The sequence below is a fragment of the Carcharodon carcharias genome, chromosome 20 (genome assembly GCF_017639515.1).
Source record: "Carcharodon carcharias isolate sCarCar2 chromosome 20, sCarCar2.pri, whole genome shotgun sequence".
NCBI classification, from domain to species: domain Eukaryota; kingdom Metazoa; phylum Chordata; class Chondrichthyes; order Lamniformes; family Lamnidae; genus Carcharodon; species Carcharodon carcharias.
The window spans coordinates 3,495,077-3,520,139 of NC_054486.1; the positions used below are offsets into that span (position 1 = coordinate 3,495,077).

The 25,063-nt window shown below is 44.6% G+C and overlaps 1 protein-coding gene across 1 annotated transcript in view; it reads left to right on the forward strand.

Moving 5' to 3' along the window:
- The first annotated feature begins 1,169 nt into the window (after positions 1-1,169).
- Positions 1,170-25,063, forward strand: part of prkd1 (protein kinase D1) — a 746,050-nt gene continuing 722,156 nt past the window's right edge. Inside the window, exon 1 of the mRNA XM_041215333.1 lies at positions 1,170-1,415. Coding sequence (XP_041071267.1) covers positions 1,224-1,415 — 192 coding nt within the window. The 5' untranslated portion in view covers positions 1,170-1,223. The remainder of the gene's footprint in view (positions 1,416-25,063) is intronic.

The following is a 25,063-nucleotide window of genomic DNA, read 5'->3' on the forward strand; positions in this document are numbered from 1 at the left end:
GACACAAATACAGATAGATACACACGCACACACCAATTCCCAATCCCACAAATCCCTCTGACAAGAATACACTGTTTTTGCAATCACTGATCACACTTTGAGCTGCAGGAGAGGCACTGAGCCGCTCAGACTATGCAGCCCATGGCTGAAAACTTTTTAAAGCTGTGCTGAGTGGAGAAGGTACTTAAGGAGTGTGGGGACCGTTTTCTGTCTCAATACAATCTTTTGGGAGTCGTTAAGATAACATTTGTTCTAAGTTAAAGTGGAAGGGGTGGAACTGTGTTTGACATTTGCCTCAGAGTGACAGCTTGATGGAACGGATATAGAACTGATGATTATAGCCTTACACTACCCCCCAGCCCCCACTCTCAGCCCTGCCCCCTGAATTTGCAATGCTAATATCCACAAATTGCAAAGGCGATAATTAAGAGGGGGAGCTCCTGCTGTTACCCAATGATGTTCTTGCCCAGGGCAGAGATCTCCAAGTGACAGTGTCTCCCAGACGGGGCTGTCCCTGCTCTGATGGCCGCGAGGAAGGGTGGGGAAGGGGGCATTGAGGAACCCGAGTTCGACAGGGAGCAACGCACAGAAGAGGCAGAGTTAGTGGGGACAGAGTTTGGAACAAGGTGATAGAGAAAGACACACAGTGATAGAGACACTTAGGTAGTGATCCAGACACTCATTGACAGAGAGGGGCATAGAGGGAAACACATAGAGGGACAGAGAGAGACAGAGAGACACGGAGATAGAGACATAGAGAGAAATAGAGACACAGAGATAGAGAAAAATACAGATAGGGACACCGGTAGGAATAGAGAGAGAGAGACACACAGAGAGGCACAGGCTGGGAGAAATAGAGATAGGGACACAGAGATAGACACAGAGAGGAACACTGATAGGGAGACTGAGACAGACACACATTGAGAGATACAGAGATATAAACAAAGATGCAGTAAAGTGAAAGCGGGAAAGGTTCACTGACCTATGAGAGTGCCTGGAGGGGAGCAGGAGACAGCTCTCAGTGTTTGGAGTAGGAGCAGCGGGATTCTGCCTTCTCCAGCTCCCAACTCTCAGCCGCTTCCTGTTCTGCCTCTTTACCCCGAGCAGCCCCCCGCCCCCCACCCACCCACCCCCCCTGTCGCCATTTTCCGCCGTACTGACCAGCCGGAGAGTGAGGGAGCAGAGGGAGAGAGGGGAGCTCTCGCTGCCTGTCGGCCGGGTGGATGAAGCCGGCGCCAGTGATCCGCTCGGGCAGCCCCTGCTCCCCCCCGTCCCTGGGAGCAGAGCGGCTGTCCGCTCAGGGCATCCCCTTCCACATCCAGATCGGCCTGAGCAGAGAGCCCGTCATCCTGGATGGCAGCGACTTCTCCCTCGCACATGTCCGGGAAATGGCCTGTTCCATCGTGGACCAAAAGGTAACCCGAGTATAAAGTTGGCGCGGTTAGCGGGAGACACAGATAGAGAGTCAGAGTGTGAGAGAGAAACAGAGAGAGAGTCAGAGAGAGTCAGAGTGTGAGAGAGAGAGTCAGAGAGAGAGAGAAACAGAGAGAGAGTCAGAGAGAGTCAGAGTGTGAGAGAGAGTCAGAGAGAGAGAGAAACAGAGAGAGAAACAGAGAGTCAGAGTCAGAGAGTCAGAGAGAGAGAGTCAGAGTGTGAGAGAAACAGTCAGAGTGTGAGAGACAGAAACAGAGAGAGAGAGTCAGAGAGAGAGAGAGTCAGAGTGTGAGAGAGAGTCAGAGAGAAACAGAGAGAGAAACACAGAGAGAGAGAGTCAGAGAGAGAGAGTCAGAGTGTGAGAGAGAGTCAGAGAGAAACAGAGAGAGAAACACAGAGAGAGAGAGAGTCAGAGAGAGAGAGTCAGTGTGAGAGATAGAGTCAGAGAGAGAGAGAGTCAGTGTGAGAGAGTCAGAGAGAGAGAGAAACAGAGAGAGTCAGAGTGTGAGAGACAGAAACAGAGAAAGTCAGAGAGAGAGAGTCAGAGTGTAAGAGAGTCAGAGAGACAGTCAGAGTGTGAGAGTGAAACAGAGAGTCAGAGTGTGAGAGAGAGAAACAGAGATTCAGAGAGAGAGTCAGAGAGAGAGTCAGTGTGAGAGAGAGAAACAGAGAGAGAGAGTCAGTGTGAGAGAGAAACAGAGAGAGAGTCAGAGTGTGAGAGAGAGAAACAGAGAGAGTCAGAGTGTGAGAGAGAGTCAGAGAGAGAGAGAGAGAAACAGAGAGAGAGTCAGAGTGTGAGAGAGAGAAACAGAGAGAAAGAGTGTGAGAGAGAGAAACAGAGATTCAGAGAGAGAGAGTCAGAGTGTGAGAGAGAGAAACAGAGAGAGAGAGTCAGTGTGAGAGAGAAACAGAGAGAGAGTCAGAGTGTGAGAGAGAGAAACAGAGAGAGTCAGAGTGTGAGAGAGAGTCAGAGAGAGAGAGAGAGTCAGTGTGAGAGAGTCAGAGAGAGAGAGAGAATTAGAGTCACAAGAGTGGGAGAGAGTCACAAGCGATAGAGTCAGAAGACTTAGAGTAAAAGTGAGAGACAGTCAGAGTAATGAGATAGAGAGAGAGAGAGAGAGAGTCACAGAGTGGGGGGCGGTGTGGGGGAGAGAAAAGGGACTCTTATTAACATTCAAAAGGTTGAAAGTAAACATTTCAGCTTGGTGGTTGGGGTGGACTCGAATAGGGAGGGAGGTGTTCTGGACACTTCCACTTTGAAAATCCCATTGGGTTTTCTCATGTCTGTGGTTTGGAAATGTCAGTTTGAGTGTGGAGTGTGTGAGGTGACCACAACCATAAAACTGAACTATAAAAGTGTAAGAGAGGTGGCTTAACTCTGTGTGTGAGGGTCACTCTGGGTGTGGGCATCACTCTGTGGAAGAGTCGCCCTGTGGAAGGGTCACTCTGGTGTGGGGGTCACTTTGGGTGTGGGGTCTCTCTGGAAAGGTCACTCTGTGGAAGGGTCACTCTGGTATGGGGGTCACTCTGGGTGTGAGGGTCACTCTGTGGAAGGGTCACTCTGGTATGGGGGTCACTCTGGGTGTGAGGGTCACTCTGTGGAAGGGTCACTCTGGTATGGGGGTCACTCTGGGTGTGAGGGTCACTCTGTGGAAGGGTCAGTCTGGTGTGGGGGTCACTCTGTGGAAGGGTCAGTCTGGTGTGGGGGTCACTCTGTGGAAGGGTCACTCTGGTATGGGGGTCACTCTGGGTGTGAGGGTCACTCTGTGGAAGGGTCACTCTGGTATGGGGGTCACTCTGGGTGTGAGGGTCACTCTGTGGAAGGGTCACTCTGGTATGGGGGTCACTCTGGGTGTGAGGGTCACTCTGTGGAAGGGTCAGTCTGGTGTGGGGGTCACTCTGTGGAAGGGTCACTCTGCGGAAGGCATCATCACCCTGGCCTCGGCACACTGCCCCCCCCCCCCCCCCCCCCCCCTCCCTCCCATTTCCACACTGACCCAGCCTGAGGGTTTGGATCAATAGCTTGTGGTTTAGGAAGGATTGAGCAGGCAGCACGGTTTACACTGATTTGAGATTTGAAAGTCTCGATCAGTGTTGATTCTTGTTGGACAGTTTACTGAGTTTGGAAAATGGGTTGGCAATTCCAAAGCGAAGGGCAAAGTAAGACTCCTGGCCGAATCGCTAAAAGTTGTGTTGAAAGTTTTATTTTAGCGAAATGTCCCTTTGTATCGGGTAGATGAGTGAGACTGAGCTTTGTCCTGTTGTGAAGCGACGAGACCTGGGATCCCGAATGTGTTGTCTCCTCTCTGGGAAAAGTATTTCTTAGGCAGGTGTCTGACAGCTCGTGTAACCTGATGGAAAATGTGCCTTTATATCAACAAAACTTAAATGTTCATAATTTACACTTTGACTTTCCAAAAGATCTTTTTTTCTCTCTCTCGTTCTAACAGTTTAGTTTTCCAAAAATACGAACCGAGTGTCTATAATGTATCTATACATGTTGCCTGGCAGCAGTAAAAAAAAATGTCAAAAATTTTGGCTTGAAGCGATCGGGCACCTTTTGCTTGTCGAAGTATAAATGGACGGATGAGCTCCATCTGCGTTATTTACTACTTGGGTTACACGCTGCACATCGCGGGACTAAGAGGCAGGAAGACACGCAGTATGTGGACAACTAGGACAGTTACCTAATGGGGAAAAAAACAAACTGCTTTTCTTAATTCTATTTTATAAGCTACAAAGCCAAAAAGAATGATGAGTAAAATTAGTTCCGAGAATTGATGAGTAAAATTTAATACCTAATGATCTTAGGATGAAAAAAGCGCGACCCTGCATATCCTGCAGCCTGAACATGAACACCATAAAGAATATTTAAATAAACACCATGCACAATGGTGAATGTTTAAAAAAATGGCATACTTTAACTGACCAAATGTTCAGCTTGGTGTAATCGTTGTAAAGTGACATTATATCTTGACTTCAGCGTCATTAAATTGTGGGTTATTATCTGCCTGTCAAGCTAAACGATAGAATCACATGTTTTAGTTAATACCTATTGGTCAGTGAGCAGATGAAGCAGTGTCCTTTGGAGGTTCACCGCAGCACAGCCACTAAGTTGCTATAGAAAAAGAAATTTTGATGGTAAAATCAAATATATCGTTCTGTTCTTTCAACAAATTATGTCAAAAATATCATAGCTCCTAAAAAAAACTACATTTCAAAACAGAACTTGGGAGAAAGATACATTGAATCAAAATTTGATCACGATGCCTGGTACATTGAAATGGGAATGACCTGCTGTGTCAAGATAGAGAGTAACACAACAACTAAAGTGAACAGTTGTGAGTTTTTGGGAGGGTAGGGGTGAGTGGTTAGCTCAGTTAGTTAGGTGGCCAGCGTGTGCTTCAGAATAGTGCAGTGTCCAATGGCTGAGGTAGACTTGGGGCTGCCTTCTTGCCCTGTCTTGTAGTAAAACCACAGCATTAGCTGTGGTTTGGTGACCCTCAAATTATCAAGGATGCTTGCTGGAGGAGAAGAAGATAGCAATCACTTTTTCTGCAGCCTCGGGTTACAATGAAACGCTGTGAGAGCACAACTGAAATGAGTTATCAGTTTTATTGAGTGTAAAAACAGTTGTAAAGTTATGGAAACTTTTAAAATGATCAGTCAGTACTGGAGTAGCAATGTATCTGTATTTCAAATTTTATATTTTTTGTTTCTGTGGGTTAAGCTGAAATCTGTAATATAGACTATTAGAAAACTGAATGCTAAACCATTAATAAGGTTCCACATTATTCAATTTTTAATGAAAAACTATTGCCTCTCCAAAGCTATTTGTTATTTCTCTGACCCATCTGTTCTTCACTTTTTGACTTGCCTTTCAATTAAAAAAACACATTTTCTTTTATCTGATTTGAACTGCAAACTGCTTTGGTTTCCCAGAAAAAAACACCCTCTCTCTTACTGCCCCTGCATTTGAATTCTTAAGGTGCCCTAGAATAACACTTTGCCTTTTATACATACAGAGAGTACCCTGAGAGGGATTACTGATAACATCCACATAGTTTGCAACAGAGTAAGAATTTTACCCATCTATTTTTGAAATATCCAAAATTACTTTGGGAAAATTCCTAGGGAACTTTGGGGTGAATTTTACAGCTGCTCCCTTGGTTGCATTTGGGGGATGGGGGGGGGGGAGGGGGGAAGCAGGTAAAATAAAATGGGTGGCCATGCCCCCACTTCCCCTCCTACCCCCCAACCCACCCACCATATTATGGGGGACTGGTAAGGTATCAGGCAGCCCACCCACTCTTAGGCCTATTGAGGTCCTTAAGTGGAGAATGAACCATCACATAAAGGTCTCATTCTGCCTCAGCTGCAATATTTCAGTCTGTGGGGGAAGGTAGAGGAGTGTGGGCAGCCTGGCAGCTTTGACAGCATAGGCTGCTGATGGGCAGGAAGGAGGTTACCTCCTTTTGGGGAGTTCCCATCGGGGGATCCCTTCCAAAGGTGGTCCCCCCACTTTTATGCCTGCCCCCCTACTCCCGGCTTCTCTAACTCAACCCCTTACCTCCTCTTGCTGGGGTCTTACAGTCGTACCCATCCAAAATCCCTGGACTTATAATTCTGAGAGGCACCTTCACTTCTTCCTGGGCCTGGTTGCAATCCCGGCAGTGGTCACTTCTCTCTTTGGGCGCTGCTGGGACTACGGAGCTCAGCCCTCTAGGATGGGACTCCCTGTCCCTGAGGGGCAGAAGTCCCACTCTGCACCATTTAAGGCTGCCCCTAAAGTAATACCACTGTGAGATGGCCAGATTTCAAGTCAGTGAAGTGATGACCAACTTTTAGGTCGGGGGTGTTGGGTAATCCTTCCCCCCCATAAAATTCGCCCTTTGAGAATTACAAATGGAAAACTTGAGGCATTTTACAAAATTGTGTAAGTTTATAAAAATTGTACAAATGTTTTGTATAATTAGTGGACAAAGTTACTGACTGTATACACATAAGTAAATCATACCATTTTGACGGAGGCATTATCCTCAGGAGCTCAACATTTTAAAGACAAAATGATTTCATTTCTCCTGAAAATTCGCTTGTCCTGAAAATGCCCTATGGGTAAGTATGTGAGTATTATTTCTGACAGAGGCTCTATCATTGAGGAGAGGGCATAAGGGAAATTTCGGGAAGGGAAGTAAAAACCCATACTCATCAAAAATGAGGAGGTCATATCCTATTAATCCTTTTCATTATTGTGTCTATGCTCTTGTAGGATACTGGTATGTTTTTTTTTTCCAACCAAAGACAGGGGAGACAGAAGACATTAACATTCTGGTCATTGCAGTCATAGGTAGTATTCCATTCCACAGGACACAGTTTATTTTTTTCCCCATACTCCCTTATCCCGATGCATTGCTAATGCTTAAAGTAACCATCGTTCATCTATAAGCACAGACAGCCAGCATCAGTAGACTGTTCAACTAAAGGTGTTTGGGGGTGTGGGGTGAGCCAGGGAAGAGGCAGAAGAATAATCATAGGCCAGTGCAATTCTGGTCTCACCCAACTCCCAGGCATATGAATTTCCCACTGGAAATCACTGGATACTGATCAAGAGCAGGAACCCCCTTCCTAATGAATTTCTGAGGGCAGTTGTAATCGCTCCACTACTCAGGCTAAGAATTTTGTATTTATGTATAAATTATCATTCTAATAATTTGTCATTCTGTTGTGGTTTTGAAAGTTTACCTCCTCCATGTGTAAATATGTAAATTGTATGTCACTGGATATGGTTGGATTTGAAGGAGTCTTTGCTAAAACCTTTTCATTTATTACTAAAAGAATGGCTGAATAAGAGCCCCAATTAACTAATTTTTATTTTTCCAAGTATCATTTCTGGTCCCTGAGTGATATCTAAAAATGTGGGGTACCTGGCCACTGTTTATAAAATCAGAGCCATTTCTTGTTAGTGGTTGGTTCTAAATGTTATTCACTTTTATTAGTCTTTTGTAATATTACACACTTTTTCTACCCAGGTCACCAGACAATTGTCACAATAAAAAACCCTGTCATTTAAGTTAGCTAAGTAATTGTAACTGTGGTTAATGAACGATGCAATAGAAGGTCATGTTAAATGTCAGTAGCAATCACTGCATAGAGTTCAGTCTTGTGCCAAGCTTATGACAAATGTTTCATTTTAATACAGAGAGGAGCCTTTACACTGCCACAAAGTGCTGATATGGTCACTTTGTTGCTTTTATTGTCAATTATTGATTGACAAGCAAAACTATGATCAAATTCTGGCAATTTTTCATTCAAAATTGAAATAATATCACAGAAGTCTACTTAACTGCAGATATTGGCTGGTGGATCTGAAATAAATGGACAAGGAAGAGGAGAAGCTAACTTAGGTAGTAAATGGGATACCAGGATTGCTTCTCATTTCAAACCAAGTGGGGCTGGGAAACTCGGCTCATTGTTTTACAGCAGCTCCTATTTCAGAAAAAGTCATCAATGCATGCTGCTTTGAGCTCTTTGAAACCTCATTAAAGTAATGTTTCCTCCATTTATTTTAACCTGATGATAGGAATATAAAACTAAAGAGTAGGATTAGGCCATTCGGCCCTTTGAGCCTGCTCTGTCATAAGATCATAATATCCAATAAGATCATAGCCATTGAGGTCATGGCTGATCTGGTTGTGGTCTCGGGTCCGCTTTCCTGTCTGTTCCCCCCCTAACCCTTGACTCCCTTGTCAATCATAAACCTGTCTAACTCAGCCTTGAATATATTCAATGACCCAGCCCCCATTGCTCTCTGGGGAAGAGAATTTCACACACTAATGACCCTTTGGCAGAAAAACAAATCTCCTCATCCCTGTCTTAAAAGAGAGAGCTCTTATTTTTAAAGTGTGCCCTCTAGTTTTAGTCTCCCCCACAAGAGGAAACTCCCTCTGAGTGTCCACCCTATCAAATCCCCTCAGGATCTTATATGTTTCAATAAGATCACCTCTCATTCTTCTAACCCCCAATGGTGATAGGCCCAGCTTGTCCAACCTTTCTCTATAAGATAAGCCGCTCATCCCAGGAATGAATCAAGTGAACCTACTCTGAACTGCTTCTAATTCAATATTATCTTTTTTTTTCAAATAAGGAGATCAAAACTGTACATGGTACTTCAGACGTACTGTACTGCTGTACAGCTGCAGTAAACTTCCCTATTTTTATTTTCCATCCCTCTGTCAATAAACACCAACATACCATTTGCCTTCCTAATCACTTGCTGCATACTAACTTTTTGTGATACATGTACCGGGACACCCGGATCCCTCTGTACCACTGAGTTCTGCAGTCTCTCCCCTTTTAAATAATACACTGCTTTTCTATTCTTCCTGCCAAAGTGGACAAGTTCACATTTTCCTACATTATACTCCATCTGCCAAATTTTTGTCTACTCAATTGACCTGTCCTTTATCCCTTTGCAGACTCTCTATCTCCTCTTGACAACTTACTTTCCTGCCTATCTTGGAGTCAGTGTCAAATTTAGCTACCATACATTCGATCCCTTCATCTAAATCATTGATGTAGATTGTAAATAGTTAAGACCCCAACACTGATACCTGTGGCATTCCACTAGTTGCATCTTGCTAACCTGAAAAAGATCCATTTATCCCTACTGTCTGCTTCCTTTTAGCTAACCAATCCTTTATCTATGCGAATATGTTACCCCTTACACCATGTTCTCTTATCTTGTGTTGTAACCTTTGATGTGGCACCTTATCAAATGTTTTCTGGAAATCCAAGTACACCACATCCACAAGTTCCCCTTTATCCACCTTGCTTGTTACTCCCTCAAAAAACTCTAATAAATTACTTAAACATGATTTCCCTTTCATAAATCCATTTTGACTCTGCCTGATTGCATTTTGATGTTCTAAGTATCCTGCTGTAACCTCCTTAATAATGGATTCTAGCAATTTCCCTATGACAGATGTTAGGCTAACTGGAATAGAAACATAAAATGCTGCAAAAACTCAGCAGGTTTGGCAGCATCTGGAGAGAGAGAAGCAGAGTTAACCTGGAATCATCCCAGATTTGCACTAAGTGCAATAGCGGGTGGGAGAAATGTCGTTTATACACGCCGGCCTCAATGGCAGCTTTTTGCTTTTCACTCTGTATCATCCCATTCCCACCTCATTAATGATACAGCCACAGGAGACTCGCTGTCTCATTGGAGGGCAGCCTCCGTTTTGCCCGCCACACCATTACCTCACGGCTTCCTCACTCCAGGCAATGTATCTAAGCTGCAGCTGTGTGCAGAATTCTCAATGCTTGTGGTCCAGGACTGCTCCGGTGTAGACATGGCCCCAAAAGCCAAGAAGAGTGCAGCCCCCCAATTTGGTGATGCACTCCTGGGACATTCTTTGGACACCATGGAGGCCCTCTGTGATGTCTTCTACCCCTGCTCTGGTCACAGGAGGTCCAACAATCTGACCGCTCCGGCTTGGGAGGTGGTGACAGAGATGGTCAGTGCCAATGCTGCACACAAGAGGTTGGCCATCCAGTGCAGAAAGAGGATGAATGATCTCATCCGTGCTGCCAGAGTTCATCACTCTGAACTCTCACAACCATCACACATTCACTGGTATCTCACCCACTGCCAGCTCAAGGGACACCACCACTCACTCTCTCTCACACACACCCTCACATCTCCATCTGGCCTCATCTCCTCTGGAGACTGCCCCCTCAGCCCTCACCCTCTTGAGGCCACTTGCACAGATCAACATGTGCCCCCCACACACACCCTGGGATATCCCCTTCCCCAGTACAGCTCTCACCCTGCAGCCTCTTCCCTTGCCTGAGGCCACATCTCCTCTTTCTCCAAGCCCTAGCCCTGCAGCCATTGAAAAGCCCCCCCTGCCTGATGGCTGATCTGGTAGGTAGAGACCTGCCTGTGTGCCCCCCTAACAGTGATGTGGTGCTGCCTGTGAAGCCTGGCGCTGGTGACTGTGAGTGCTGCCCGAAGCAAGGGAGGCGAACACACCTCAAAGTCCCAAACAAAGTGCAGCTGACCAGATGCATGCAGCCTATGTACAGTTGTGAAACACATCAGTGCCCGGATAATCTGGCATGGGGGGATGACTCAGGCAAGCAGGGCTTATATGAGATGCTAAAGTATTGAAATTAGGTTCCCGACATTCGGCGGTGGGAAATGTGGCCTGCCATGGATGGGTGAAGTGTTCGATCACAATCTGGTTTTACAATGTTGTGAAACTGGTATTTTGCTTTCTTGCCGTATACTCACCAGTGCCTTGCCCCGCCCCTGCTCACCATGACTCCCGGCCGATGTTCCCAGTATGGAAGAGTCTTCTTTGGATCGTAGCTAATTGGCCTGTGGTTTCCTGCTTTCTGTCTCCCTCTCTTGAATAAAAGTGTTACATTAGCTATTTTCCAATCCACTGGAACCCTTCCAGAATCTAAGGCATTTTAGAAGATTATAACCGATGCATCTACTGTCTCTGCAGCCGTTTCCTTTAAGACCTGACGGTGAAAGCCATCTGGTCCTGGGAACTTGTCAGACTCTTGGTCTAAAAGTTTTCCCAGCACCTTTTCCCCACTGATGGTGATTGTTTTAAGTTCCTCCCCCCGTTTACCTTTTGATTTTCAAATATCTTTGGGAAGTTTTCCAAGTCTTCTACGGTAAAGACAGACACAAAATACATGTTCAATGCCTCTGCCATTTCTTTGTTCTCCATTATCAATTCCCCAGATTCACTCTCTAGAGGACCAACATTAGCTTTAGCTACTCTTTATCTATTTACTTGTAAAATGCTTACCATTGCCTCATTACTAGCCAGATGATAGGAAAGTTATTATAAGGAACAGACATGCAATTTAGTTTTCTGAGCTGCGTGTGGATTTACAGAGCTATGGGGTGGAGATTGGTGTACATTGGCAGCAGTTTCTGGGATTGTGCATGGCAGATATTAGTCCTGCTGCTAAAGTTATGGGGCTCTTTCTTTTTGGCATCCTGATAATGGGTCCAGTCTATTTTCTACCCTATTTTCTCAACTGGAGAAGGCTTGAAATGTTCCTGCCAAGCTTTAATATACTGAAAAGTGCAATGTTACTTCCCACCAAAACGGCCACATCCTAACCTTTATAATATCACCTGTATGAGAAATTACATGGCATTCGTTCGTAAATTTCTTAATAAATAAGAATAATTTTCACAATCATTTGGTACCAGCTGCAAAAACACAATAAACCCTCATGTTAAATTAGGATATGAAGTGTGATTAATGGACCAGTCAGAGCTCTAGAGCACAGTGAGAAGTTGTGGCTTTGTGCCCATCTTCTTTCATTGCAAGCTTTACATCTCCGCTCTGTCTTTCAGGTCAAGCAGCCCAGTCTCTGTGCTTCACTATCAGGATGAAGGTAGGAGAGTAGGATTAGGGCAATCCCTGCAGACTGCTCATGATTCTCTAAAAAACCATATCAAACCTAATGGTCTGTGGCCTGGAATTTGCAGTTAGCAGCGAAACACAGTTGCTTGTCATTGGCCTCAAAGAAATCTTTTTGTGATCTGAAACAAGAGACATGCTGTCAAAACTTTACATCTTGCACTCATTGTAGAGTAAAGGGTTAACATCTGGAGCACCTGATACTGATGTAACTATGATGCAATGTCACATGACTAACATTAATCTGGTGAGAAGCAGAAGTAGAACTTCATGTAGAGATACTGAGATGTATAAAGATCTGTCAGTTAACAAAAATGATTTTTATGAATAAGGTAGCATTCTTAGGATAACTGGCAAACCCTAAAGAAACTCTGTCTAGACCCCAAACTCAAGACAAAGCATCGTGGCAGTGGACAGTGCATAAAGACCCAGAAAAACTCCAAAATAAGTCTGCAGACCTAAAAGACCTACAAATCCTTGGAAAAAGGATAAGAAGGAAAATATTAAGATCCATCTAAGAACAGGGCATTGTGGGTGCTGTAGATGCAAGCAGGCACACAGACCCGGAGTCCAGGCAGCAGTGAGTACAGATCACAATCTACTGACGCAGTAATAGATCCAGAACTCAGGGTAAGTATGCAGTCTACAGTGCCACTCCCAGAACCATTCTGAAGCATTGAAGGCTTGCGACAGACTTTACGATGGCACCTTTGGAAGAAGAGATTCTCCATACAGAACAGCTTCAGACTTACATAAAAAGCACAGAAGGATCTGGTTAGCACTTCACTGTATGCAGTAGGGGGCATAGCAGATGATGTTATTGCAAGACAGAGCAGGCATTGATGAGGCTACAAGCTCATATGATAAAGTCCTCCAGGCATTTGATTTATACTTCAGTGCTCAAACAATTTGATCATTAAGTGAGCAAAATGTAATAAGAGGAGGCAGAAACTGGGCAAATCCATGGATTTATTTATACATGACCTTTAGGAATTTCAGAGAATTGTGGCTATGGGATTCTCAGAGATGAATAAATATATGAGCGTATAGTAGTTGGAGTCTTAGATGAAACCCTACCTAATCTATTGCAAAGGAGGGAAGATTTAACTCTCTCAAAACCAGTACAAATGGTACAACAGACTGAGCTTAGGAAGGTAAACAAAGTGATTGTTTGTGGGGAAAGTGTTGACCCTTGGAAAAAAAAAATGAGAGACGCCATTCAATATGTTGAACAAAAAAGAGAAAGCACGGTGAGGCAAAAACCCACAAAATCCAGAAAAGTGCACCAACCGCCATTTTGAGATGCTGTTGGTGTGGCAGGGAAACCTGATACAAAAGGGGAAGAATGTCCAGCAGGGGGTGCTGAGTGCCACAACGGGGGCGGGGGGTGGGGGTGGAGTTTGGACATTTTAAAATAGTCTGCAGATCCAAAGTTCCTGCAGCTCATAGGAAGAAAGGGATAACAATGAAACCAAATAAAATCCAAAAAGTGGAAAAGCCACAGAAACAAACAAATAACCTCCTTAGGAAAACAGAATTCAAGCTAGATTCTGTCACAGGGTTTTCAGTTTTATTTGATGAGGTTAAATGTCCTAAAAATATCATTTTGCAGACAACTTCCATCTAGTCGCAAGGTCCAGGAAGGGCTACATTGTGTAATAGGCCAACACTTGGCAAGATTGAGATACAGGATAAAGAAATTATTGAACCCTTGTATGTTAGACAGAATTAGGAGTCCCCATTATTGAGCAGAAAAGCATGCTTACAGTTGAGGCTGATTTATAAGGTTGGTGAAAATGCTGTCGAGCAGTCCAGTGAGGTTTTCAGAAGTGAATTCCCATTCCAATTTTCAGGCTTAGGAAAGTTGAAAACAGAAATCACATAACCCTAAGGGCAGAATTTAGCCCTTGATGGGTGGGCGGGCCCCACCAGCTCAGCGATGGGTGGGCAGCCAAACTCCGCTGCCAAAACGGGCCCCGCCGCCATTTTGAGTGGGCGGGCCAATTAAGGCCCCGCCCGATGGAAAGCGCTAGGTGCTTCCTGTGTGGGTGGGTGGCGGGGGGGTGGGGGGGGGGGGGGGGGGGGTGGGGGTGGTGGTGAGGGTATCCCCAGTTGTCAAAGTGCGCTCTTTCATGCGCTGCTCCTGAGACTAAGCACTGTCTCAGGGAGATTGGTGACAGTATAAAAAACCTGAAAAATTGAAAAATAAAAAAATTATTAACATGTCCCCCTCATGTGACAATGTCACACAAGATGGGACATGCTAATAAATCTCACAAAAAGTTTATTAAAGATTTTTAAAACGGACATGAAACCTCATCCCGCCAGGGCCTGTAATTGGATTAATTCTCCTGTCAATAGCCACAATTGGCCATTGACAGGTCGGCGGGCGGACAGCTGATCTCGCTGTCCACCCGCCTTCCTGAATATTTAAATGGGGTGGGATGATGTTGGGGGTTTCTCCCAATGTCATCCCGCGTCATTTTCCCATCAGCGAGCGAGCCCCACCCCCAAATCGCTGAGGGGAATATTCTGGTCTAAGGGTGGGTGCTAAACCGATATGTCTCTTCATAGCGAGGAAGGTCCCTCACCCACTCTTAGACAAAGTCAAGAATGAGTTTGAACACATGCTACAACAAGGGGTCATCACTCCAGTTACCATAACAACAGAGTGGTGTTCTGGAATGCTCACAGGACCAAAGTCTAATGGTTCAGTTAGAATCTTGAGTAGACTTGACTCAATTAAACAAGTCAGTCGAGTGCGAGATCCATCCAATACCAGCAGTGGATGAAAGTCTCACCAAATTAGCAAAAAGCACCCTCTTCACAAAATTAGATGCTAACAGTGGCTTTAGGCAGTTGCCTATGGACAAAGATTCCAGATTGTTAAGGAATTTTATCACCCCATTTGGCCGATATTATTTTAACAGGTTACCTTTCAGAAATGCTTCTGCACCTGAGATATTCTAAAGAACAATGTCTCAGATCCTGGAAGGAGTAATATGCCGTATGGGTGACATTCTTGTACATGGTTCATCGAGGGAGGAACTTGACCATCGAGTGAGAGCAGCCCTCAAATTCCTACAAGAAGGATGTTTGACATTAAGCGGCAAATGTGAATTTTGAAGCAAATGATAAAATTCTTAGGCCACGTTAAGCAAGCTTCAGCAATTACAGCCAACCCACAGAAAACCAAGGTCGTTAGAGAGTTCACATAGCCTAGAAAAATCACAAAATCACAGAGATTCCTTGGGATGTAGGCAAGTTCCTACCAAACTTGGTGGAAATCAGTAAACCATTATGACAGCTGTTGAGACAAGGTCAACTGTGGTGCTGGAATGTAGACCAGCAAAATGCTTTTGACAAAATCAAAAATCTCCTAATTTCACCAGAAGTTCCAGCGCACTATGATCCAGAGATGCCAACAACTGTAGCAGTGACGCATCATCTACAGGCTCAGGCACAGCGCTGTTTCAAATTCAAAAAGCTGGACAAAGAGGACCAGTATATTACACCTTGAGATCTTTCATGGACAGAGAGAAGAGGTATGAAACCATTGAGAAAGAAGCATTAACAGCCACAAGGGCCTGTAGGAAGTTCCCTGATTGTCATTGGATTAAGGTTTAAAAGTGAAACCTACCATAAACCTTTGGTTATTTTTCTTAACCTAAAGGAAATTGCAAAAATGTCACCTAGAATTCAGCACTTTATGTTGAGCCTCATGAGATTCGATTCAGCTACTGAGTATGTTCAAGGGAGGTACCAGGCAACAGTAGATACATTATCAAGAATACCAGTGGAAGGAGTCAAACAGCAAGTTTTAAATTTTATTGAGGAAGTGGTGACATATACTTCACTCATTATCAAACTCCAGCCACTGGGAAGAGATCATAAGAAGTTAAGCAAGCATTTCAAAAGGATGACAAGTGCATCAAAATTAAAGTGTTTTGCCAGAATGGATGGTCCTAACAGCCCAGTACTTCACAAATACTTCAAAGAGAGAAAACGTCTCATAATCATAGATGATTTCTTAGTTTTTAATGACAGTCTCCTCATCCCTGAAATACTTCAAGAGACATTCCAGAAAATTCATCAAGGTCACTTGGGAATTGCAAATGCAGAGCAAGATCCCAAAAGTCAGTTTGGTGATCAGGCATCAGTCTCTCTATTGAAGAGTTAATCATGAATTGCCTTACATGTGCAGTGAATAGCCAACAGCAGAGTGAACCACCAGTGCCCTCCACTTCTCCTTTGAGGCCAAGAGAGCGCCTGGGATGGATTTGTTTGAGGATAAAATTTAAAGGCAAAGTTTTGACCATTGTCCTTGCTCACCATTCCGGATGGTTCGAAGTGAGTACACTGCATAACATCATGGCAGAGGCAGTCATTACATCACTAAGAAGAATCTCCATGACACACGGCATCCCGGATATTGTGGCATAAAAAACAGTCCTCAGTTTGCTAATGTACTGTTCCATAACATTGCGCAGGAATATGGTTTCATGCATATGACTAGTTCACCTAGATATCCTCAGTCAAATCGAAAAGCTGAAAGAGGAGTTCAAACAATCAAAGAATTGATGAAAAAGAACAAAGATATTCACTTAGCCCTTCTTAACTACAAAACCTCATCACTAAAAAATGGGTTCTCACCATCAGAACAATTGATGGGAAGACGTCTGTGAACACAACTTTCAGCTCTACAACAAACACTGCAGCCTAACGTTACCTCAGGTGACCATCAGGAAGTTAGGAAAAGTTAGGAGCAACAAAGAGACAGCCAGCTTAGAATTTCAACAGCGCACAAGACTTGAAAATGCTACAGCCCAGGGAAAGAGTGTGGATACGAGATCAACAGAAAGGAGACATTGTTATAGAAAGAGATCCACAACCACGCCTCCTCAGATGCTGAAGCAGTCCATGTCCAAATGCAGCAAGACCTGGACAATATCCAGTCTTGGGCTAATAAGTGGCAAGTAACATTCACACCACACAAATGTCAGGCAATGACCATCTCCAACAAGAGTGAACATTACCTTGTTCAATGTCATTACCATCACTGAATCCTCCACTATCAACATCCTGCGGGTTACCATTGACCAGAAACTGAACTGGACTAGCCATATAAATACTGTAGCTAGAAGAGCAGGTCAGAGGCTAGGAATTGCTCAATGCATAACTCACCTCCTGACTCCCCAAAGCCTCTCCACCATATACAAGGCACAAGTCAGGAATGTGACGGAACATTCCCCACTTGTTTGGATGAGTGAAGCTCCCACAACACCCAAGAAGCTTGACACTGTCCAGGACAATGCAACCCTCTTGATTGGCACTCCATCTACAAACATTCACTTCCTCCACCACCTATGAACAGAAGCATCAGTGTGTATCACCTACAAAATGCACTGCAGGAACTCACCAAGGCTCCTTAGACAGCATCTTCCAAAATCACTGCCACCTAGAAGGACAAGGGCAGCAGATAGATGGGAACACCACTACCTGGAAGTCCTTCTCTAAACCACTCACCATCCTGACTTGGAAATATATCGCTGTTCCTTCACTGTCGCTGGGTCAAAATCCTGGAACTCCCTTCCTAACAGCACTGTGGGTGTACCTACACCACATGGACTGCAGCGGTTCAAGAAGGCAGCTCACCCACCACCTTCTCAAGGGCAGCTAGGGATGGGCAATAAATGCTGGCCCAGCCAGCAAAGCCCACATCCCGTGAATGAATGAAGAAAAAAAAATTGTTGCCATGGAGAATGCACCAGGGAACAATTGAACCCCATGCTTTGTTTAATTGAAAAAGATGTAATGCTTGGACATGTTCTTTCTAATTGCAGAGACCAGGTCCTGTGAAGGATTATATGTAGCTCCTAGTAAGCATACGTGAGTTACATTAGTTGTTAATATAATTCTTGGCACGTTCAGGGTTGTTCAGTAAGTGTTGTCCAATCACAGAATCACATATAATGTTGGACATTATGTTCTGAATTTCACAAGAATGGGCTGGTTGAATACATTCAGTATTCTGCCTGCTGCGGATAGCCAAAGGGACATGCTGTTTGGTACAATCCAACAGTCGATTGGACATGCATGCATTCCCCATGGCTATGCTTTATCTAATTAGAGTCCACTTGTCAACCAATCAACACCCTTTCTTCTGCAGTATAAATTGTTGTTCCCTTTGAAATTTGGTATTCTTTCATCCTATCCTGATGAGTTCAGGACAGAAGCTTCAACAGCATGTCTCCTTTTTCAGCAATACTCAAGTTCCATACCACCAGCGACTATCTAGTGACCTCTATGGTCAGAACACTACCTGCTCCTGCCATTCTGCAGTAGATTTCTTTTATTTAATGGTGATTCTCAGTGTGGAGCTGCAGTGATGTCACCGAGATGTCTAAGCAGTTGAAAAATTTTCAAAATGGCCGACCAGGGAATGGAAAGCACTGAAATCAAATCATTTTTAAAGAGTTTACATACAGCAGAATAAAAATTAGGAGACATACATGGGGCGAGGGTAGAAACTGAAATATCATGAAAATCCTTTTTAAAAATTACAAAAATTGTTTAAAAAGATCTAGTAATTAATCATAATGGCAATACTTAAGAACACTTCACAGATGCCAAAGGCACTGGGTACTACAAAGGCTATGGGCCCCGACAACATCCTGGCAATAGGAGTGAAAATTTGTGCGCTAGAACTAGCTGCGCCCCTAGCCAAGCTGTTCCAGTATGGATAAAAAATTGGCATCTACCCGACAATGTGGAAAATTGCCCAAATATGTCTTGTACACAAAAAGCAGGACCAATCCAAACCTGCCAATTGCCACCCCATCAGTCTGCTCTTGATCATCAGCAAAGTGATGGAAGGTGTCATTGACTGCACTATCAGTGGGCACTTACACAGCAGTGACCTGCTTACTGATGTTCAGCTTGGGTTCTGCCAGGACCAATTTACTCTTGACCTTGGTCCAAATATGGATAACAGAGTTGAATTCAAGAGGTGAGGTGAGAGGCACTGCCCTTGACATCAAGGCCGCATTTGACCAAGCATGACATCAAGCAGCCCTAGTAAAACAGGAGTCAATAAGCAGCAGATGTATGTGAACACCACCACCAGCTGCAAGTTCCCCTCCAAGCAACATACCATCCTGACTTGGAAATATATCGCCGTTCCTTCACTGTCGCTGGGTCAAAATCCTGGAACTCCCTCCCTAACAGCACTGTGGCTGTACCTACACCACATGGACTGCAGCGGCTCAAGTTAATGGCAATCTGGGACACCAAATCCCATGGATGAATTAAAACAATATACAAAATTAGTTTTTCAGGGCCAGATCTGGTTTTCAATAATAGCTTTTACTCAGATCACCTGTTTAAAAACTCTGTTACACTTGATTTAACATGATGTAACTTTTTATGGGGTCTTGAAGAGCAATGTGAGAGTGGAAAGTGGGAAGCTCTCATTACTGACTGCTGGCTCTGACTAAGAGGAATTCACTGTGCAGCGTGTGGTGGAGAGTGACAGAAAGACCATAACTTCAGCATTTCTATGTTAATCTGCCCATGCATTGATAGTTGGCCCTTTGAGAAGAGCAATAAAAGGTAAGGAGACAATATGCAGTCAAATTTTGTTTTTACAGGTTGGCATTAAGCAGAAACAAAAAATCAAAAGGGTGGTTTATATTTTGGTAAGAGAACTCATCTGATTATTCTCTTCTGTTTAAATAAATTGAATGAAAATGTAATGAATTCTTTGGGAGACTGCAATTCTCTCATTTTTCTTCTCCATGATGTTCCTAGGTGATAATTAATACTCACTTGGTAACGATATATCATAAAATATAATCAATACTAACAGATATCAAGGGTTAAATACAACATATTACCCTAATGGTTCTAGCCAGTGTGGGGTCAACACATTTGTCTGAATTCTCATTACATTGCTGCTTTTTTATCATTCTTAAGCCACTATTATTTCCCACTTTCTTTCAAAGAAAGAGTATTCTTTCCCTTTCCGCTGGTCATCCACAGTATGCATTTATCCCAGACTGAGAGGTCAGCTGGATCACCTGTCTCTAGACAGGCTGCTGCTGACGTCTCTGCACCACTGGTCACTTGCTGGTATCAAATGCGGCCTGAGACACATCACTTACTTCTTGACTTCCTTCCCCTTTCCTGTTGGAAGGAGCTGGATTGCACTAGATGGCTCATCTCATCAACAGTTGTGAATATTGACCTGCTACCCATGATACAGGAGATTGAAGCTTTAGTGTGCGTGCTCTACAGACATCCCTGTGTCCATTATTTACATTTATTTAGTTCTCAATTGGTGCTTGTTCATTAAGGTATTTGAATACTACAAAAAGGCTGCTGGTTTGATTCAGAGCCCCATACTAGGATATACACTGACATTCCAGTGCACAATTGAGGAAGTGCTCCCTTGTTAGGATGTCTTCAAGTAGATGAGTTGTCCAGGAGTATTAACATTTTTTGTGCCCATAGACCTTATGTGTATAGAAGAGAGTCTAAAGGAGCCAAGCATGAAGTTTGTATCAATTCGACCATGAATGTATATATATTTTGAGCTGAAGTTACTAATAGGTGTTGTTCTTCTCATTCAGGATGAGCCAAGAACACTAAGAACAGCCCTGCCCAAGCTACCAAACACTCAGAGTTCAAACATGGCCAGCTAGTAAATAAGGAATACAAGCAAAATAGGATTGAATTGTCTGGGTGGACCATTTTGCCAGTGACTGCTTGCTGCATTTGCTGTAATGTGGATAACCTACTTGAAAGGGGACTGAAATGGCACTGGAAACACTTTCAAGAGTAAATTTAAATGGGAATTGGATAACAATTTGAAGCAGAAAAGGTCTCAGAGTTATGTAGAAAATGCAGAAGAGTGAGACTAAATTGGTAACTTGTTCACAATATGGGCTCAGCATGAAGGACTGAATGGCTCACCTTCTGTACTGTAAGATTCAATGATTCTACAATAAATGGCACAGCGTTGGGAACCTCTCAGTAAATTTCCAAATTGTTTCCCTAAATTCTTACTCCTACAACAATAATATAGCACAGAAATTGTGAGTGATAAGTAGCTACACAGAAAATCAGCCAGTAACAATGTACCTTTAACAGCAAAGCCACAAGTTGAGAGCACAGCCTTCCAATGCAGTGCCTGTCTTGGATGGATACTGAGCACCTAAAGTGTTGATCAGTTGCTGTAAAACATAATACACAGGCCGAGGGCAGAATGGTCTCAGATTTGCACTAAGTGTGGTAGTGGCTGGGTGCAATGGTGGCTTGTCCCCTTTAATTATGCAGCCACAGGAAACACTCCGTCTCGTTGGTGGGCAGACTCTGAATCGCCCGTCACGCCGTTACCACACTGTTACCTCACTCCAGGTGTCATGTCTAAACTGCAGCCATGCACACAGTTCTGAATGCTGACAGCCCAGGACTGCTCCAGTCAAGACCATGGCCCTGAAAACCAGGACGAGTTCAGTGGCCCATCCCTGGGATGCCTTTTGGAGGCTCACTGTGATGTCCTCCACCCCTGCTCTGACTGCAGGAGGTCCAGCGATCTCACCACTCCAGCTTGGTAGGCGATGGCAGTGGTGGTCAGTGCCAATGCTGCACACAAGAGGTCAGCCATCCAATGCAGATAGAAGATGAATGATCTCATCTGTGCTGCCAGGGTAAGACAACCATCTCATCACTCTGAACTCTCACACTAACAAACCCATCACACATTCACTGGCATGTCACTCACTGCCAGCTCAAGGGACATCACTACTCACTCTCTCACACACACACCCTCACATCTCCGCCTGGCTTCATCTCCTCTGGAGACTGCCTCCTCAGCCCTCACCATCATGAGGCCATTTGCACACATTAACATGTGGCCCCCACACACACCCTGGGATAACCCACTTCCCCAAGTAAGCCCTAGCCCTGCAGCCATTGAAAAGCTCCCCCACCCCCCTGCCTTACAGCTGGTCTAGCAGGTAGAGACCTGCCCGGGAGCCCCCCTAACAGTGATGTGGCGCTGTCTGTGAAGCCTGGAGCTGGTGACTGTGAGTGCTGCCTGAAGCAAGGGAGGCAAACACACCTCAAAGTCCTGAGTGAAGTGCAGCCCACCAGGTGCATGTTGTTTAGGTACAGTTGTGAAACACATTGATGTGCAATAGTGTCTGTGTGCCTGGAAGATCCAGCATTGGGGGGAGGCATGATTCAAGCGACTATATGATTATAGTGATGTGCACTTGTATTAAAATGACATTCCCGATGTGCTGTGGCATGATACTTGACCCACCATTGACAGCTGAAGCATACGATGACAAACTGGTTTCACGACATTGTGAAACTGATTTTTGGCCTTTCCACCATATTGTCCGCTCATGCCCGCCATGACACCCAACGCCAACGGGCACGGAAAATTCCCGCCTTAGTCTCGAATGGGCCAAAGTTTGTCTTGGAGCCTTTTCTCTTCTTCAGCCCACTGAAAAACTGCAAAGTTTTCAGGATAGTTTTATGAGCAGGCCTCAAGAAGCTGTTATTTGTACCTGACAATCTGCATTTGGGTCCTACAACTATGGTAAGACTTGGTTTTGCACATCTAAGCAGCCTGCCACTGGTTCTGTTCCACTCATTTAACAGCATCAGACAGGCCTTGGCATCAATGGGGTTTCTCAGGTATCATCCCAAGGTTCAATGGCTCACTACACAATCTTTGGCAAGAGACAGGGCTGAAGATGACCAGTTAAATGTCACTGGTGTCTTGGACAGGGGAGATTTTTCAAACACAAAAACCCCCAAAATAAATTGTTGTTTGTCTCAGTGTTTATACCAATATTTCTGTCTGGTTTTCATTATTAAATTACAGTATGCAAATTTAGCTAAGGAAATGACAGCGGAATAGTATTTTTCTGGTTTTACATGAAAGAATTATGGCAACAAGTCTCAACTTGCAGAGATTTTCAAAAGCAGCATTCATAGCGAGCATGAGAATGAATAATTGTATTCAGAAGCATTCTCTCTCAAACATTGGAAAGTGCTTCACACAATGCATTGCTGCATTAATTGTTATGTAGATAAAACACATCATCCATATTGTGCACAGCAACATTTCAGAAATATCAATGAGATGACTAAGTGTTAAAATGATTTAGAATTAACATTTGGGTAACATTAATGATGTTATAGCAGGGCACTTAGAAAATATTAAAGGTAATCGGGCAGAATCCCCCACCATCAACATCCTGGGGGTTACCATTGAGCAGAAACTGAACTGGACTAGCCAAATGAATACTGTGGCTACAAGAGCAGGTCAGAGGTTAGGAATCCGGCGACTGGTAACTCTCCTCCTGACTCCCCAAAGCCTGTACATCATCTACAAGGCACAAGTCAGGAGTGTGATGGAATACTCCCCACTTGCTGGATGAGTGCAGCTCCCACAACACTCAAGATGCTTGACACCATCCAGGACAGAGCAGCCTGCTCGATTGGTGGGTAGATGCCAGTGTTGTAGCTGCACGAAACAGCTTAACCAGGGGCATGGCGAGTTATGGAGCACACGTCTTCACTACAATTGCCGGAATACTGTCCAGGCCCATAGCCTTTGCAGTATCCAGTGCCTTCAGCTATTTTTTGATATCACGGGGTGAATCGATTTGGCTAAAGACTGACATCTGTGATGCTGGGGACCTCCAGAGGAGGCCAAGATGGATCACCTACTCGGCACTTCTGGCTGAAGATTGTAGTGAATGCTTCAGCCTTATCTTTTGCACGGATGTGCTGGATTCCCCCATAATTTAAGATGGGGATATTTGTGGAGCCTCCACCTCCAGTGAGTTGTTTAATTGTCCATCACCATTCACGACTGGATGTGGCAGGACTGCAGTGCATAGACCTGATCCATTGGTTGTGGGATCATTTAGCCCTGTCCATCACTTGCTGCTAATGCTGTTTGGCACACAAGTTGTCCTGTGTTATAGATTCACCAGGTTGACACCTCATTTTTAGGTATGCCTGGTGCTGCTCCTGACATGCCCTCCTGCACTCTTCATTGAACCAGGGTTGATCCCCTGGCTTGATGGTAATGGTAGAGTGGGGGATATGCTGGGCCATGAGGTTACAGATTGTGTTCGAGTACAATTCTGCTGCTGCTGATGGCCCACAGCACCTCATGGAGGCCCAGTCTTGAGTTACCGGATCTGTTTGAAATCTATCCCATTCGGCACAGTGGTAGTGCCACACAACACGATGGAGGGTATCCTCAATGTGAAGGTGGGACTTCATCTCCACAGTGACTGTGTGGTGGTCACTCCTACTGATACTGTCATGGACAGATTCATCTGCAGCAGGCAGGTTGGTGAGGATGAGGTCAAGTATGTTTTTCCCTCTTGTTGGTTCCCTCACCACCTGCTGCAGACCCAGTCTAGCAGCTGTGTCATTTAGGAATCAGCCAGCTCAGTTAGAAGTGGTGCTACCAAGACACTTTTGGTGGTAGACATTGATGTCTCCCAACCAGAATACATTTTGTGCCCTTGCCACCCTCCAAGTGATGTTCAACATGGAGGAGCACTGATTCATCAGCTGAAGGAGGGCGGTACTTGGTAATCAGCAGGAGGTTACCTTGCCCATGTTCGATCTAATGCCATGAGACTTCATGGGGTCTGGAGTCAATGTTGAGGACTCCCAGGGCAACTCCCTCCCAACTGTATACCACTGTGCAGTTACCTCTGCTGGGCTGGTCCTGCTGGTGGGTCAGGACATACCCAGGGATGCTGATGGTGGAGTCTGGGACATTATCTGTCAAGCTGTTGCTTGACAGGTCTGTGAGACAGCTCTCCCAATTTTGGCACTAGCCCCCAGATGTTAGTAAGGAGGACTTTGCAGGGTCGACAGGGTTGAGTTTGCCGTTGTCATTTGCGGTGTCTAGGTTGAGGCCCTGTGGTCCATCCAGTTCCATTCCTTGTGGACTTTGTAGCGATTTGATACAATGAGTGTCTAGGTAGGCCATTTCAGAGGACAAGCGTTTTAAGAATCAACCACATTGCTGTGGGTCTGGAGTCACATGTAGGCCAGACCAGGTAAGGCTGGCAGGTTTCCTTCCCTAAAGGACATTAGTGAACCAGATGGGTTTTTACAACGATCGACAG